We start from the raw sequence: 16,285 nt of genomic DNA, 5'->3' as shown, positions 1-16,285 counted from the left end.
ACAGGTGTGAGCCACTGCACCTGGCCAAATATGATTCAATTTTAAAAATAAAATTAAAACCATGCATGCATATATATTTATGCATAGATAGAAAATATTTTAAAGAATAAAGATTCTAGGGAGGGGTTATTTCAGGTGAGTGGTGGCAGGTTGACAGGGGCATTTTAGTTTTACTTTGTAAACATCAGTATTTTTTCCCCAGTTAATATGTACCAATTCTGTTATTAAAAGAAAACAATAAGAACAAAAAAAAACTGACAATGGAAAATAGTTATATATAAATAGATCATTAAAACAAGGCCACGTGCCATCTATGATGTTTAAGTTGCTAAGCTGCCTTTATATCCATTAAAGTGTTAAGTTCTTCTGTATCCTTAGTGATTTTCTATCTAGTCATTTTTAATTATTGAGGGAGGATTTGTTGAAATATCCAACTGTGATTGTGGATTGGATATATTTTTCAGTTCTATCAGTATTTACATATTGTATTCTAAAGCTCTGTTACTTGGTGTCTACATATTCAGGACTGTTAATATGTCTTCTTGGTAGATTGACCCTTTTGTCATTATATGATGTATTTCTTTGTCTTTGGTAATTTTGTTTTGCTCTGAAGTTAATTTTTCTAATATTAATATAGTTACTCTGCTTTCTGTTGATGAATATTTGTATTTTTCCATTTTTTTACTTTCAGTCTACCTTTATAATGTTTGAAGTTTTTTTTTTTCTTCTGGAGAGACAGGGTCTTGCTATGTTGCCCAGGCTAGTCTTGCACTCCTAGCCTCAAGTGATCCTCCCACCTTTGCCTCCCAAAGTGTTGGGATTACAGGCGTGAGCCACCATGCCTGGCTTCAAGTTTCTTTCCCTTTTTTTTTTTTTTTTTTTGAGACAGGGTCTCACACTGTTGTTGCCTAGGCTGTATTGCAGTGGCATGATCAGAGCTCACTGCAGCCTTGATCTCCTAGGCTCAAGCGATCCTCCCAGCCTCAGCTTCCAGAGTAGCTGGGACCACAGGTGTTATGCCACCATGCCCAGCTTGCTTATTTATTTATATATTTATTACTAGAGACAAGGTCTTGCTATGTTGCCCATGCTGATCTTGAACTTCTGAGCTCAAGTGGTCCTCCCACCTTGGCCTCCCAAAGTGTGGGATTACAGGCATGAGTCACTGCTCCCAGCTTGAAGTTTCTTGTAGACAGCATATAGTTCATGTTTTTGTTGTTGTTTGTTTGTATTTTAGAGACAGGGTCTTGTGCTTTGTTGCCTAGGTTGGAGTATAGTGATGCCATCATAGCTCACTGGAGCCTCCAGTTCCTGGGCTCAAGAGATCCTTCTGCCTCAGCCTCCTGAGTAGCTGGGACTGCAGGCATGCCCCACTGTGCCTGGCTAATAAAACAAAATTTTTTTTAAAGAGATGGAGGTCTTGCTATGTATTCCAGGCTGGTCTGGAACTCCTGGTCTCAGCTGATCCCTCTGCTTCAGCCTGGATTATAGGCATGAGCCATTGCGCTTGGCCTGCTTCATGATTTTTTTTTTTTTTTTTTTTTTTTGAGACGGAATTTCGCTCTTGTTACCCAGGCTGGAGTGCAATGGTGCGATCTCGGCTCACTGCAACCTCCGCCTCCTGGGTTCAGGCAATTCTCCTGCCTCAGCCTCCTGAGTAGCTGGGATTACAGGCACGCGCCACCGTGCCCAGCTAATTTTTTTGTATTTTTAGTAGAGATGGGGTTTCACCATGTTGACCAGGATGGTCTCGATCTCTTGACCTCGTGATCCACCTGCCTCGGCCTCCCAAAGTGCTGGGATTACAGGCGTGAGCCACCGCGCCTGGCCCTGCTTCATGCTTTTTAAATCAATTCTCCCAACTCTGTCTTTTCATGATGTATTTAGTCCATTTATATTTATTGTAATTATTGATACAATAGAGCTTAAGTCTGCCACTTTATTGTTTAATTTGTTTTTCCTGTTTGTTGTTCCTCTATTTGATTTTTCCTGCCTTCCCATAAGTTACATGAACATTATTTAGAATTCCATTTTGATTTATCTGTAGCATTTTTGAATGCATTTCTTTGTATAGATTTTTGGTGTTTGCTGTGGGCATTATATTACACATGTGCTATTTTTCCACAGTCTGTTGGCATTAACATTTTGCCACTTTGAATGAAGTGTGAAAACTACCTCTATTTAAGTCTTGTTACCTTCTCCCCTCCTTAATATAATTTGCTTAATTATCTCTTTTTCATATATTGATAATCTTGTCAGACAATGTTGTAATGTGTGTAACCATAAACAGAATTTAACGCTTAAATTTGATTTAATTTAGAAAACTTCATTATGCTTTTTTATTCCTGAAGCTCCAGGTTTTTTTGTGTGTGTCTGAACTTTCTTTAAACATTTTCTTTCTTTCTTTTTTTTTTTTTTTGAGACAGGATCTTGTTCTGTCTGTCACCCAGGCTGAATTGCAGTGGTGCGATCACAGCTCACTGCAGCCTTGATTTCCTGGGCTTAAGCAATCCTCCTAACTCCCAAGTAGCTGAGACCACAGGTGCATGTCACCACACCTGGCTAATTTTTTTTTTTTTTTTTTTTTTTTTTTTTTTTTTTTTGGGTAGAGATAGGGTTTCTCCATGTTGCCCAGAATGATCTTGAACTTCTGGGCTTAAACAATTTGCCTACCTTGGCCTCCCAAAGTGCTGGGATTATAATTGTGACCCACCATACCTGGACTCTTGTTTTGTTTTGTTTTGTTTTGTTTTTAAGAGAGAGGAGTCTCACTCTGTTACCAAGGCTGGAATACAGTAGTGTGATCATGGCTCACTGCAGCCTCAAGCTCTTGGGCTCAAGCATTCCTTCTTCCTCTACCTCCCAAGTAGCTGGGACTATAGGCATGTGCCAGTATGCCAGCTAATTAAAAAATTTATTTTATTTATTTTTGAGAAAAGGTCTTGTTTCTCTGTCACCCAGGCTGGGGTGTAGTGGTGCAATCATAACTTATTGCAGCCTTGAACTCATGGGCTCTAGGGATCCTCTCACCTCAACCTCCCAAGTAGCTAGGATGATAGGAGCATGCTAGCACATCTCGCTAATTTTTATAGAGACAGGATCTTGCTATGTTGCCCAGGCTGGTCTTGAACTCCTGGCCTCAAGCAGTCCCTTGCCTTCATCTTCCAAAGTGTTAGGATTATAGGCATGAGCCACCGCACCTGGCCTTAATTTTTTTTTTTTTTTTAGAGATGAAGTCTTATTATGTTGCTTAGGCTAGTCTCGAACGCTTGGCCTCTAACAATCCTCCAGCCTCAGCCTTCTGAGTAGGTGGGATTACAGGTGTGAGCCACCATGCCCAGCTCTTTAGTCATTGTTTTCGGGTAGGTCTGTTGGCAATAAATTCTGTTTTACCTTCATTTCTGAAAAGTATTTTCACGGGGCGTACAATTCTGGGTTGGCAGTTCTTTTAGCGCTGGAGAAATCTTAATACCACTTTCTCTTGGCCTTCATGGTTTTCTGATAAAAAATACACTGTCATTTGAATTGTTGTTTCTCTTCAGGTGTTAATGTCATTTCTGTCTTACTACTTTCAAAAAATATTTTTTGGTATTTAACCTATTTGGGATTTGATCAGCTTTTTATATCTGTAGGTTTATGTCTTTGTCAAATTTGGGAAATTTTCAGAGATTTTTTTTCAGTGTCAGTTGCTTTCTCCTCCCCTTCAGAGACTCTGATACTGTGAATGTTTGATCTTTTTTTAAATAGTCCCACAGGTTCCTGTTCAGATTGGATAATTTCTGTTGTTATATTTTCAAATTCATTTATTCTTTCCTCACCATCTTCATTCTTCTGTTGAGCCCTTTCGGCAAGATTATTGTATTTTTCAGTGCTAAAATTTCCATTTGATCTGTTTTCTTTTGTTGTTTGTTTTGTTTTGAGATAGGGTCCCATTGTTGGCCAGGCTGTAGGGTAGTGGCATGATCATGGCTCACTGTGAACTTGAACTTCTGGGCTCAAGTGATCTTTTTTTTTTTTTTTTTTTAAAGATGGGGTTTCACCCTGATGGCCAGGCTGGTCTTGAACTCCTGACCTCAGGTGATCTACCCACCTCGGCCTCCCAAAGTGGTAGGATTACAGGCGTGAGCCACTGCGCCCAGCACGGGCTCAAGTGATCTTTCTGCCCAAGCTTCCTGAGTAGCTAGGACTACAGGCATACACCACTTTGCTTGGCTAATTTATTTTTCTCTTTTTTGTAGAGATGAGGGCTATGCTGTGTTGTCCAGTCTGGTCTTGAACTCCTAGTCTCAAGTGATCCTCCTGTCTTGGCCTCCCAAAGTACAGGGATTATAGATGTGAGCCATGGCGCCTGGCTTGGCTCTTTTTTATGTTTATTTCCTTTCTTTTTTCTTTCCTCTTGATTTTTCAGGTGTGTCTTACTTGGTGGTGGGAGCATTTTAATGGTGGCTGCTTTAAAATTCTTGGCAGATAATTCCACCATCTGGAACTATAATGTTAGCATTTGTTGATTGATTTCTCACCTAACTTGAGACCTTCCTGGGCCTTAGTATGACAAATGTTTTTCAGTCACATCCAGGATACTTCGGGTATAAGACGACTCTGGATTTTATATGTTGTTTTGGCAGTTCTCCACTGAAATCACACCGGTAGGGGGATGTGGACAGTAACCTTTTACATCAAATGGAGTTGGAAGCCCAAGACCATCCCAGGTGGGATAGAGAAGGGTGCCTAGTAACTGCAGGGATTGAAATCTGAACTTTCCGGTCACTGATACTGTGGAGAAGGGGAGAGATGCCATGTTACTGTTGGGTGGTAGTGGAAGTCCAGGCTCCCCTCTTGGTTTCTACCGAAACCTTCTTGGAGGAGAGAGGATGAGATGCCTCATTACCACTGGGTGGGGATAATCGAGGCTCTCAGTTGGCTTTCACTGATACCGTAGGGTGGTTAAGAAATGCCTTGTTAGTCCAGGCATGGTGGCTCATGCCTGTAATCCCAGAACTTTGGGAGGCTGAGGCAGGTGGATCACCTGAGGTCAAGAGTTTGAGACCAGTCTGGCCAATGTGGTGAAACCCCATGTCTACTAAAAATACAAAAATTAGCCAGGCGTAGTGGTGAGTGCCTGTAATCCCAGTTTCTAGGGAGGCTGAGGTGAGCGAATTGCTTGAACCTGGTTACAGTGAGCCAAGATTGTGCCACTGCACTCCAGCCTGGGTGACAGAGTAAGACTCTGTCTCAAAAAAAAAAAGAAAGAAAGAAAGAAAAAGAAAAGAAATGCCTTGTTACTGATGCATGGGGATTCAAGTCCCAGGTTACTCATGTGGGTTCTATTGTTACCAGTGGGGTTTCTTGAGAGATACTTTGTTTTCTTTTTGTTTGTTTTTTCCCTTAGATCCAGGGATAGACTGGATTAGTTTACTTTGTTTTTTTTTTTTTTTGAGAGGGAGTTTTCATTCTGTTGCCTAGGCTGGAGTGCAGTGGCACAATCTTGGCTCACTGCAGCCTCTGCCTCCCAGATTCAAGCGATTCTTGTGCCTCAGCCTCCTGAGTAGCTGGGATTACAGGCACACACCACCATGCCTGGCTAATTTTCTGTATTTTTTTCTTTTTTTTTTTTTTATTGTACTTTAAGTTCTGGGGTACATGTGCAGATCTTGCAGGATTGTTGCATAGCTACACACATACTATGGTGGTAATTGTTTGTATTTTTGGTAGAGACAAGGTTTCGTCATGTTGGCCAGGCTGGTCTCGAGCTCCTGACCTCAGGTGACCCACCTGTCTTGGCCTTCCAAAGCACTGGGACTACAGACATGAGCCACTGTGCCTGGCTCGGATTAGTTTACTTTCTATTGATATAACTGAATACCTGAGACTGGGTAATTTAAAAAGAAAACAGGTTTATTTCTTACAGTTCTGGAATCTGGGAAATCCAACATTGCGCAGCCACATTTGGTCATCTTGTGGTGAGGGCTTTGTGCTACATCATAACATGGCAGAAGGCATCACAGGGCAAGAGGGGTGTACTGAGAGTCAAACTGGCTTTAATTTTTTATTTTTATTTATTATTTTTCTTATAGACGCATGGTCTCACGCTGCTACCCAGACTGTGTCTTGAACTCCTAGACTCAAGTGATCCTCCTGCCTTAGCCTCCCAAATCCTTGGATTACAGGTGTGAGCCACCATTCCTGGCCTACCAAATTGGCTTTGATAACAGATCCCCTCTTATGATAACTCATTAGTCCACTAATTCATTCATGAAGGCAGAGACCTCATGACCAAATTACCTCTTAAAGCCCTCACCTTTTTTTTGTTTTGTTTTGTTTTTTGAGACAAGGTCTGGCTCTGTTGCCCAGGCTGGCCTGCAGTGATGTGATCTCGGCTTCCCGCTGCAGTCTTGATTTCACCAGTTCAAGCAATCCTCCTGCCTCAGCGCCCCCAGTAGCTGGGACTGGAGGCCCACGCCACCACACTTGGCTAATTTTTGTATTTTTTGTAGAGATGAGGTTTCACCATGTTGACCAGTCTTGAACTCCTGAGCTCAAGTGATCTGCCTGCCTTGGCCTCCCAGAGTGCTGGGATTACAGGCATGAGCCCCTGTGCCAGCAAGGCCTTACCTCTTAATATTGTTACATTGGGAATTAAGTTTCAACATGAATTTTGAAGAGGACAGTTCAAATCATAACAGATGCCTTATTACTGCTGGGAGTTAGGAAGTTTCAGGCTCCGCACCTGGCATTTTCTGATATTACCGCAGCAGGGTGCAAGAGGGTACCTCATCATTGCCAGGCAAGGGTAGAAATCCAGGATCCCCACTCAGCCTTTGCTGACTGAGGTTTATTGAGGGAGCATGGGTTTTTGTCTTGGGTGTTTAGCTGGAATAGGGCGTTTATTATCCAAAGTTTTCTATCTTGCTAGACTGTTTATTTCCTGGCCCTTTGGCATGGGAACAGCTCTTCTTGGGGCTTTTTTTGACTCTGCCCATTAGTTTTTAATGGGTTGAGGGTTTCATCAACACCTAATCTGAGCTGTATAGGAGACAAAAAACCTGAGGTAACTCGTTACCATGTTGTTCTTTGATTCCTGGAGTTCCTAGCTGATCAAACTTCTCTTTAGTTTCTGGAGTCTTCTTTTTTTTTTTTTTTTTTTGGCAGAGTTTCTCTCTTGTTGCCCAGGCTGGAGTGCAGTGGCACAATCCTGGCTCACTGCAACCTTTGCCTCCTGGGTTTGAGCGATTCTTTTGCCTTAGTCTCCCGAGCAACTGGAATTACAGGCATGTGCCACCACACCCAGCTAATTTTATATTTTTAGTAGAGACAGGATTTCTCCATGTTGGTCAGGCTGGTCTCCCAACTCCTGACCTCAGGTGATCTGCCTGCCTCAGCCTCCCAAAGTGCTGGGATTACAGGAGTGAGCCACTGCGCCCGGCCTTCAAGTCTTCTTATGTATGTTTTACATATAATGTTCAAGGTTCTTAACTGTACTCAGTTGGAGGGATAAGGAATAATGTGCTTACTCCATCTTGTCCAGAACCAGAATTCTGTACTCCATTTAAATCTACCACAAATATAATAATTTGAGTAATTTCAGGAATTGATATGTAGAATTCCCTGGCTTCAGGCCAGGGAATATTGCTGTGGTTGAAACCCACAGGCTGAGCACAGTGGCTCATGCCTGTAATCCCAGCAGTTTGGAAGGCTGAGGCTGGCGGATCATGAGGTCAGGGTTCGAGAACAGCCTAACCAACATGGTGAAACCCCATCTCTACTAAAAATACAAAAGAAATTCGCCAGGTGTGTGGCACATGCCTGTAATTCCACCTACTCAGGAGGCTGAGGCAGGAGAATCGCTTGAACCCAGGAGGCGGAGGTTGCAGTGACCCAAGATCGCACTACTGCATTCCAGCCTGGGTGACAGAGAGAGACTTTGTCTCAAAAAAAAAAAAAAAGAAAGAAAGAAAAAGAAAACCCACATCATTTCTACATTGTGAAAACTGTGAAACTTGGCCAGGCATGGTTGCTCACACCTGTAATCTCAGCACTTTGGGAGGACAAGGTGGGTGGATCACCTGAGGTCAGGAGTTCAAGACCAGCCTGGCCAACATGGTAAAACTCTGTCTTTTTTTTTTTTTTTTTAAAAAAAAGAAAACTGTGAAACTGAAACCTACCCCCAAAGCCAAAAACAGGGCTGGGCATGATGACTTTTGCTTATAATCCCATCACTTCCATGCCTGGCTAATTTTTTTAGTAGAGACAGGGTTTCACCATGTTGGCGAGGCTGGTCTTGAACCTCGGACCTCAAGGGAAGAGTCCAGGACCAGCCTGGGCAACATAGTGAGCCTGTTTCTACAAATGAAGAAAGACAGAGAGAGAGAGAGAGAAGAAAAAAAAAACTAGTTGGGTATTGTATGGCATACACCTGTAGCCCCAGTTGCTCAGCAAGCTGAGGCAGAAGGATTGCTTGAGCCATGAGTTCAAGGTTGCTGTGATTGTGCCACTAAACTTCAGCCTGCTGGGTGACAGAGTGAGTTCCTGTCTCTAAAAACAGAATAAAACAACCCCAAAACATTCAGGAAAAAAATAAATCCTCTTAATTTTAAGCACGTTCATAAAAGAACAGCCAGCACTTTCAGGACTTCCTTGGCAACAGAAGTTACAAGGAACATTTAAGTCATTAAATTTATTTTATTTTATTTATTCTGAGACAGAGTTTCGCTCTTGTTGCCTAGGCTGAAGTGTAATGGTATGATCGCAGCTCACCACAACCTCTGCCTCCTGGGTTCAAGTGATTCTCCTGCCTCAGCCTCCCGAGTAGTTGGGATTACAGGCATGCACCACCATGCTCAGCTAATTTTGTATTTTTAGCAGAGACGGGGGTTTCTCCATGTTGGTCGGGCTGGTCTCAAACTGCCAACCTCAGGTGATCTGCCTACCTCGGCCTCCCAAAGTGTTGAGATTACAGGCGGTGAGCCACTGCGCCTGGCAAGTCATCAGATTTATTAATGGTGCCCTGGGTTTGTTGTGTCTCTGTGCCTTGCCAAATGAAATACATGAAGAGCATGACCGGGATACTTTGTCTGTCAGTGGAATACAGTCATAGTGGAGCGATCTCAGCTCACTGAAACCTCTGCTTCCAAGGTTCAAGTGATTCTCATGCCTCAGTCTCCTGAATGGCTGGGATTAAAGGTGTGTGCCACCACGCCCAGCTAATTTTTGTATTTTTAGTAGAGACAAGGTTTCACCATGTTGGCCAGGCTGGTCTCGAACTACTGACCTCAAGTGATCCACTCACCTTGGCCTTGGCATGAGCCACCACGCCCGGCCTGAAAATATTTTCCAGGTTAATTGTCTATTTAAAAATTTTGATTATAGTGGTTTTTATTTAGACATACTAATTTTTTATGTACTTATATCTTTTCCCTCCCTCCCTCTCTCCCTCCCTCTCTCTCCTTCCTTTCCCTCCCTCTCTCCTTCCCTACCCCTTCTCCTTCCCCTTCCCCTTTCCCTTTCCCTTCCTTCTTTCCTTTCTCTCTCTTTCCCTCTCTCTCTCTCTCTCTCTCTGTCTTCCTTTTTTTTTTGATTGAGTCTTGTTCTGTTACCCAGGCTGGAGTGCAGTGATGTGATCTTGGCTTATTCTGCCTCCCGGGTCCAGGCAATTCTCCTGCCTCAGCCTCCCAGTAGTAGCTGGAATTACATGTGGGCACCATCACACCCGGCTAACTTTTGTAGTTTAGTAGAAATGGCATTTCACCATGTTGGGCAGGCTGGTCTTGAACTCCTGGTCTCAAGAGATCCGTCCTCCTTGGCCTCCCAAAGTTCTGGGATTACAGATGTGAGCCACCACGCCTAGTACATCTTACCTTTTTCCTTTTATAGTTTCTGCCTTTAGTATTTAACATATATTCTGACAATATATTTATATAACTTAAAAACAAAATTTTCCTTTGCTTTTTCATTCTCTTTTTTTGTTTCTGATTCTGGGTTATGAGGCCATTCAACAGGGTACTGTGTGCTTTGATTACTTCAGTGTTTGTAACATACCCAGTGAGTCCTCACATTATATCACATACACAGTAAGTGCTCACTTAGTGTCATCGATAGGTTCTTGGAAACTGTGACTAAGTGAAGTGATGCTAAGTGAAACCAGTTTTATCATAGGCTACTTCATATGAAGAAGAGTTAAGTTTCTACTGCATAATTCTGGTCACAAAAACATCACAAAACTGCTAACTAAAGACCAAAACACTTCTAATATTAAATATTGAAATAATTGTGAGTTATACTTACATTTAAGAAAGATTAATATAAACAACCGAATTCTTTGCTTAGTTATTACAGGAGCCTATCCTGGCAGCTCAGGCACCAGGTGGGAACCAGTCCTCCACAGGACACCATTCCATCACAGAATGCACCCACACCCACCCACACTCAGGCTGGGACAATGTAGATAACACCAGTTCATCTAATGTGCACATCTTTGGGATCGGGAGGAAACTGGAGTATCTGGAGGAGAAGACTCAGGCAGACATGGAGAGAATGTGCAGACTTCACACAGAAAGTGACTGCAGTGGGAATCAGTTTTTTTCTTGTGAACGTTGTAATAAAATAACATTATTTGAAGAGATGCTGTTTAAATTTTAACTTTGTAGTAAAATAGTATTTATCAATAATTTGTAAATTCCATTTTCAGGTACACTTCTCCTCGACCTGAATTACAAAATCTAAAATTTATTCCACTGGCAAATACGTGGCTGTATGTGGAAATGCTAACTATGAGGAAATAAAAAATATGAACACAAAATATTCAAACAATGTATTCAACATTATAATGTTACAATTAAAATATAAAGAATTAGTAACTGTAGTATTGTTAGTAGATAAATGCCTCACTTGTTATACCTGCTTATGAGCAATAATCATGGAAGTGATTTGTGGGTTTTGTTTTAGTCACCTTGAAATGTGGAAATTCAACTATGTTTGCTTTGGCAGCTAGCACCTGTTAGAATAATATAGGAGTTTTGGTGGCAGGTCTGTAGTCCCAGATGCTGAGAGGCTGAGGTGGGAACACTTGAGCCCAGGAGTTTGAGTCCATCCTGGAAACGTAGCAAGACCCTGTCTCAAAAAAAAAAAAAAAAAAAAAGAAGAATGCAGGAGGGCTTTCAGAACTGGCATTTCCAGGCAGTGTGGACTTTCCCCCAGTGTCTGCTTGGTCTTAGATCTTTCCTGTAACTTGTCAGCTTCCAATAGTAATCTGCAAATTAGCAGTCTGCAACTGGGCTTATTTTTCTGTTACTGAAGTTAAACTGATTTAGCAATTGCTGTAATTCTTATATTGGAATAATTCTTTTTGTTTGTTGTAAAATTTTTCACATGGCATAGAAGTGTAAGACAATTAGAACCTCACATTCCTTCTCTTAGTTCCATTCCCAAGATGTAACCAGTTTTAATATTATGGTGTATGCCTTTCCAAGGCATTTATATAAATGGTTTAGCAAGAATTTTTTAGTGGCTGGCAAAGGAGTCAATACTTTGTGATTGGAAAACCCTGTGCTGCTGAACTTGTTTACTGAAAAATATTTATTTAAGAAAATGTCTGAAAAAAATGCATTACAAAGGCCAAAATAATAAACCAAAAGGATGCTTTTAGTAAAGAATGTGTAACAACTGTTGTGTGAAAATAGCACTGAGCTTTTGTGTGTTATTTGTCATTCAAGGGTGCAACTGGAAACTGACTTGAAGATTGAGAAGGAATGGAGGCAGACTTTGCAGGAAGATCTTCAAAAGGAGAAAGATGCCTTATCTCATCTCAGAAATGAGACTCAGCAAATTATTAGTCTTAAAAAAGTAAATAGTGGTAAAACTTTAAAAAATCTATCTTGACAAATGTTAACTTATTTAAAAAGATAAATCATAATTTATATTATACCAAAGAAACAGATACACTAGTCATCTTAAAAAGTATCAGTAAAGAGCGTAAGTAGGCTGGGCGAGGTGGCTCACGCCTGTAATCCCAGCACTTTGGGAGGCAGAGGCAGGAGGATTACCTGAGGCTGGGAGTTTGAGACCAGCCTGACCAACATGGAGAAACCCCGTGTCTACTAAAAATACAAAAATTAGCCAGGTGTGGTGGCACATGCATGTAATCCCAGCCACTTGGGAGGCTGAGGCAGAATTGTTTGAACCTGGAAAGTAGAGGAGGTTGGTGGTGAGCTGAGATTGCGTCATTGCACTCCAGCCTGGGCAACAAGAGCAAAACTCCATCTCAAAAAAAAAAAAAGAGATTAAGTAAATGCAAAATAGTTGATACATGTAGCAGCTAGGAAAGAGCTTTGGACACAATTTGTTTCTTTTAAAAAGCTAAAGGATGTTTATTTCTAATTAATGGTATATGTACAATCTAGAGTTTCGTGTTTCTTTCTTTTAAATTGCATTTTCTGTCTTTTATTCTGAAGGAGTTCCTTAATCTCCAAGATGAAAATCAGCAGTTGAAAAAAATATATCATGAACAAGAGCAAGCTCTTCAAGAACTCGGCAACAAACTTAGCGAGTAATTTCTCTTTTTTCCTTCAACTAAGTAGTCATTATTGACTTTTATAAAAGGTATAAGTGTACCAAACCTAACAGGCAGAAAACTTTAAATATAGGAAAGAAATATATGAACTATTAAAACAAAAACTATAAAGATTAAAAAATGAAACTAGATTGGAGAGAGTTTACTAAAAGTTTTACTCATTTTAGTAGATCTTAGCTCTGAATGTTTCCCAGTAGATGAAAGCTAACACTGTTCAATTTCTTCAATGTCAGAGAATTCAGAAGTTATTAATATGCTTTTCTCAGAAAAACAGAAGCCAAATTTTCAAAATATCCAGGGAGGTGTCTTTCAGATTGTTTTGAGAAGAAGCCAGCATCAGGAGAAGTTGAGGTGGTTTCATGTGTTCTGGAGACAGAGCTTGGCTTCATACAGTTTGGTCTTGTTGCAGTAAAATGTCATTGGGATCCTGCAAAGACAAGAAGGAAAAATGATGTTCTACTGTTCTTACATTTTTTGTTTTAAAGACGGTCTTGCCTAGGCTGGAGTGTAGTGGTACAGTCATAGCTCACTGCTGCCTTGCCCTTCAGGGCTCAAGCAGCCCTTTCACCTCAGCTTACCAAGTAGCTGGGACTACAGGCATGCACCATCATGCCCTACTAATTTTTATTTTATTTATTATTTATTTTTTTTCTGAGATGTAGTTCTGCTCTGTGGCCCAGGCTGGAGTGCAGTGGTGTGATCTCATCTCACTACAACCTCCACCTCTCAGTTTCAAGCAATTCTCCTGCCTCGGCCTCCCAAGTAGCTGGGATTACAGGCGGCTGCCACCACGTCCGGCTAATTTTTTTGTGTTTTTAGTAGAGATGGGGTTTTACCATCTTGACCAGGCTGGTCTTGAACTCTTGACCTTGTGATCCATCCACCTCAGCCTCCCAAAGTACTGGGATTATAGGCGTGAGCCACCACTGGCTTTTTATTTTTTATAGAGATGGGGTCTTGCATGTTGCCCAGGCTGGTCTTAAATTCCTGACCTCAACCAGCCCTCCCATTTCTGCCTCCCAAAATGCTGGGATCACAGGTGTGAGTCACTGTGCCCAGTGACATTTTCCTTTTGTTTCCCGTGGTCTGTGTTTTGGGGTAGCAGCTTTGTGCCTAATTGAATGTATTACCAGATACATGGAATAAGCTCAAGAAGGTTTAATTTAGTATTGAATGTACCACTGCCACATTAAAAAAAAAAAAAAACACTTTAAATTTATTTATTTATTTTTATTTAAGACCAGGTCTTGACTGGGCAAGGTGGCTCACGCCTATAATCCCAGCACTTTGGGAGGCTGACGCAAGCAGATCATGAGGTCAGGAGATCGAGACCATCCTGGCTAATGCAGTGAAACCCCATCTCTACTAAAAATACAAAAACAAATTAGCCGAGTGTGGTGGCATGCTCCTGTAGTCCCAGCTACTCGGGACTGCCTTCCTCTGCCCCCTGAGACAGGAGAATTGCTTGAACCCAGGAGGCGGAGGTTACGGTGAGCCAAGATCATGCCACTGCACTCCAGCCTGGGTGACAGAGCAAGACTCCATCTGGGGGGAAAAAAAAAAAGACAAAGTCTGGCTTTCAAATTGCTCAGGCTGTAGTGCAGTGACACAATCACAGCTCACTGCACCCTTGATCTCTCAGGCTCAAACTGTTCTCTCACCTCAAGCCTCTGGAGTAGCTGGGACCACAGATGCACACCACCATGCCTGGCTAATTTTTAAAATTTTTTTGTAGAGACAAGATCTTGTTATGTTGCCTGGGCTGGTCTTGAACTCCTGGGCTCAAGACATCATCCCGAGTCAGCCTCCTAATGTGCTGAGATTACAGGTGTGAGCTACTGTGCCCAGCCCACTTTTTTGAATACAGAAAAGTAAAAATAAGAAAGCTACAGTGTCTCACAATCTCGTCACCTGTATAAATCTCTTTGATTTTTTTTATGATTAGAACATTCAAATAGCACAAAAATGTATAAAATAAAAAAACAATTCCCTTCTCCCAATTATTAATCCCTAAAGTTTAGTTAACCTCAAACAATTCTATATGTAAACATCTTGTCATTTAATTAGATATAATTAGTTATATGGAGATATATGTCATTTGTATAAATTCAATTAAGTAGAAATCATACTAGAATGGAGACTTAGTTGCTAAAGGTGGGATTCCATTAAGAGATAATGCAACCAATTTCCAAGGGCATAAGACAGAGTAATCCACTAGAACCACAAAAAGAAATATTAGATCTCAAGAAGCTAAAGCTGTTTTTGTCTTTACAGCTTTTTAAAGAACAATTTGCATTGTGGTTCTAATAAGCAAGATTTCAATTCCAATCTAGCATCCATTTATTGAGCACTTTGAGCCAGACTCTGTGCTAAGTGCTTATTACCTTATTTTCCATTTATTTATTTGACAGACACTTCCTGAGCTTTTGTGTGCCAGGCACTATACTAAGTGCTAGAGACTCAACAGTGAGCAGTCCTCACAATACAAAATAAACATGTGCATTTACTAAGATCATAATGGTTTAATATTAAAACAGTGGAATAGTAAAGCGAGGGATATGTGTTACTTTTCACCTATTCCCCAATTAATACTTTTTTTTTTTCTTTGAGAGGGAGTTAGTTTTGCTCTTGTTGCCCAGGCTGGAGTGCAGTGGTGCTGTCTCAGCTCACTGCAACCTCTGCCTCCTGGATTCAAGTGATTCTTCTGCCTCAGCCTCCTGAGTAGCCGGGATTACAGGTGCCCGCCACCACAGCTGGCTAATTTTTAGTAGAGACAGGGTTTTCTATGTTGCCCAGGCTAGTCTTGAACTCCTGACCTCAGGTGATCTGCCTGCCTTGGCCTTCCAAAGTGCTGGAATTACAGGTGTGAGCCACTGCGCCTGGCCAAGAAAATATTTTCTGTGGTGAATACCACTTAGCCACTTTAATTCTGTATTCAATTTTTCTGTATAGCACAATTAAATCATCACTGTTGTGACCACTATTCCCAACAGAGTCTGTTTTCCTGAGGCACATTTTGTAGATACGAATTTAGCCAAGAAAATAGGTTATTCTGTTAGTATTTTTACAGTATGTAGTTTTACATTGATTATTTCTACCATGAGAGTCAATATGACCTAGATGAAAGACTTGCACTTTGTTTTTACGCATTGGAATGAAGAGCATTTTATAGGGCAAAGCAGACTTTTAATGTTCTGCTTTAGTAGCAGAGGCTTTAGTATCTCATATATCATTTGATTCAGGAATTTCATTTATAAGAGAATTAATACTTACGTTGTAGTCATTCAAATTTTGTATTCTTTAGTATCTCATATATCATTTGATTCAGAAATTTCATTTATAAGAGAATTAATACTTATGTTTTTGTCATTCAAATTTTGTTTTTTTGGGTTTTTTTGTAGACAGAGTCTCGCTTTGTGGCCCAGGCTGGAGTGCAGTGGTGTGATCTTGGCTCACTGCAACCTTTGCCTTCCAGGTTCAGGCGATTCTGCTGCCTCAGCCACCTGAGTAGCTGGGACTACAGGCTCGTATCACCATGCCTGGCTAATTTTTGTATTTTTGGTAGAGATGAAGTTTCACCATGTTGGCCAGGCTGGTCTCGAACTCCTGACCTCAAGTGATCCTCCCACCTCAACCTCCCAAAGTGCTGGGATTACAGGCAGGAGCCTAGTCATTGTAATTTTAATAAACAACTTTTGTGGTGAAAAATTTGAGACAAGT

At 41.2% G+C, this 16,285-nt stretch overlaps 1 protein-coding gene across 5 annotated transcripts in view; it reads left to right on the top strand.

Moving 5' to 3' along the window:
* Positions 1-16,285, top strand: part of RUFY2 (RUN and FYVE domain containing 2) — a 59,220-nt gene that overhangs the window by 32,142 nt on the left and 10,793 nt on the right. For all 5 annotated transcript variants that reach the window (XM_012451409.2, XM_021672819.2, XM_012451405.2 and 2 more), the window contains exons 14-15: positions 11,709-11,838; positions 12,447-12,541. In XM_012451409.2, the coding sequence (XP_012306832.2) occupies positions 11,709-11,838; positions 12,447-12,541 (225 nt within the window). The remainder of the gene's footprint in view (positions 1-11,708; positions 11,839-12,446; positions 12,542-16,285) is intronic.

The sequence above is a fragment of the Aotus nancymaae genome, unplaced genomic scaffold (genome assembly GCF_030222135.1).
Source record: "Aotus nancymaae isolate 86718 unplaced genomic scaffold, 86718_ANA_hifiasm-v0.15.2.pri h1tg000010l, whole genome shotgun sequence".
Lineage (NCBI taxonomy): Eukaryota > Metazoa > Chordata > Mammalia > Primates > Aotidae > Aotus > Aotus nancymaae.
The sequence above is the reverse complement of the archived record's forward strand: the minus strand, read 5'-3'. Positions and strand labels throughout refer to the sequence as shown.